General features: G+C 46.3%; 1 gene segment (V, D, J or C); it reads left to right on the top strand.

Moving 5' to 3' along the window:
* Positions 1-479: 479 nt before the first annotated feature.
* Positions 480-979, top strand: LOC138804386 (immunoglobulin kappa variable 1-39-like). The segment is given in 2 exon segments: positions 480-534; positions 657-979. Coding segments are annotated over 2 exon segments (378 nt in total).
* Positions 980-1,255: the final 276 nt, after the last annotated feature.

Here is a 1,255-nt window from a genome sequence, read left to right on the forward strand (position 1 = left end):
GACCTGAGCTCTGGACCTGGGCACTGTGCCTCAGCTCTTCAGCTCAAGGCTAGTGCTCTACCACTTGAGCCACAGTGCCATTTCCAGCCTTTTCTGCTTATGTGGTGCTGAGACAAGCATGCAAGACAAGCACTCTACCACTGCCACCTTCCCAGCCCAGGATTATCAATTTTCAATGACAATAAATCCATGACTGACTGATGCTTCAGGGTTCTCTTATATCCTCCACTTTTACTTGCTGTTTTTTCCTGATGGACAAACACATTTTCTAGAGACAAATGTATCCTGCTGTGGCATGGTCATGAACACCTGGGGAAACAGCTCTTGCTGAGTTACTGACATTCAGAAGCCTGCAGCTCTTCTAGCTCTGTCTAACCCATAGTGATTTGCATGTGCCCAGGGCACAGCCCACAGCCCTCAGGACTTCATAACAGTCTGTTCACACTCTGTGCAGCAGTCAATCTCAGTCAGCACACAGCATGGACATGAGGGCCCCTGCTCAGTTCTTGGGGCTCCTGCTGCTCTGGATCCCAGGTAAGGAAGAACTATGCTGGGCTTTAACACAGCCCAGTGTGATCCAGGATTCTTTACTCTTCAGGAAGCCCTCTGATAACTTGATTAATAGTGTGGATATTTGTTTTCATGTTTCCACAAAGGAGCCAGGTGTGAAATCCAGACAGCCCAGTCTCTATCCTCACTGTCGCTGTCTCTAGGAGACACCGCCACCTTCACTTGCAGGGCTAGTGAGAGCATCGATTACAGTTTAGCCTGGTACCAGCAGAAACCAGGAAAAGCTGCAAAACTCCTGACCTATGCTACAGATACTTTGTTGTCTGGAGTTCCATCAAGGTTCAGTGGTGATGGATATGGGACAGAATTTACTCTCACCATCAGCAACCTGCAGCCTGAAGATGTTGCCACTTATTACTGTCAACAAGGTTACATTGCTCCTCCCACAGTGATACAAGCCATAACATAGAACTCCCAGGGAAGCAGAAGTGAGAGGCTGGGCTGCCCGCACAGCTGCTTCTCTTGGTGCTTTCCCCTGCTGAGAGTGCTTCTCACAGGAATCCAGGCTTAGAAAGTTACTGCAAGGTTTTGGTAGAAGAAAAAAGATTTTTCAACATCATATTTTTCTTTCTTTTGCTTATCCAACAGGACACAAATTATGTTTGCTCTCCTGATTAAAAAAATCAAACAATGTAGTAGTCCTAAGGATTCCAAATTATGGGATCAAAGTGTATTTAAACATCAA

The sequence above is a fragment of the Dipodomys merriami genome, unplaced genomic scaffold, assembly GCF_024711535.1.
Source record: "Dipodomys merriami isolate MVZ:Mamm:240054 unplaced genomic scaffold, mDipMer1.0.p SCAF_36, whole genome shotgun sequence".
Classification (NCBI taxonomy): Eukaryota; Metazoa; Chordata; class Mammalia; order Rodentia; family Heteromyidae; genus Dipodomys; species Dipodomys merriami.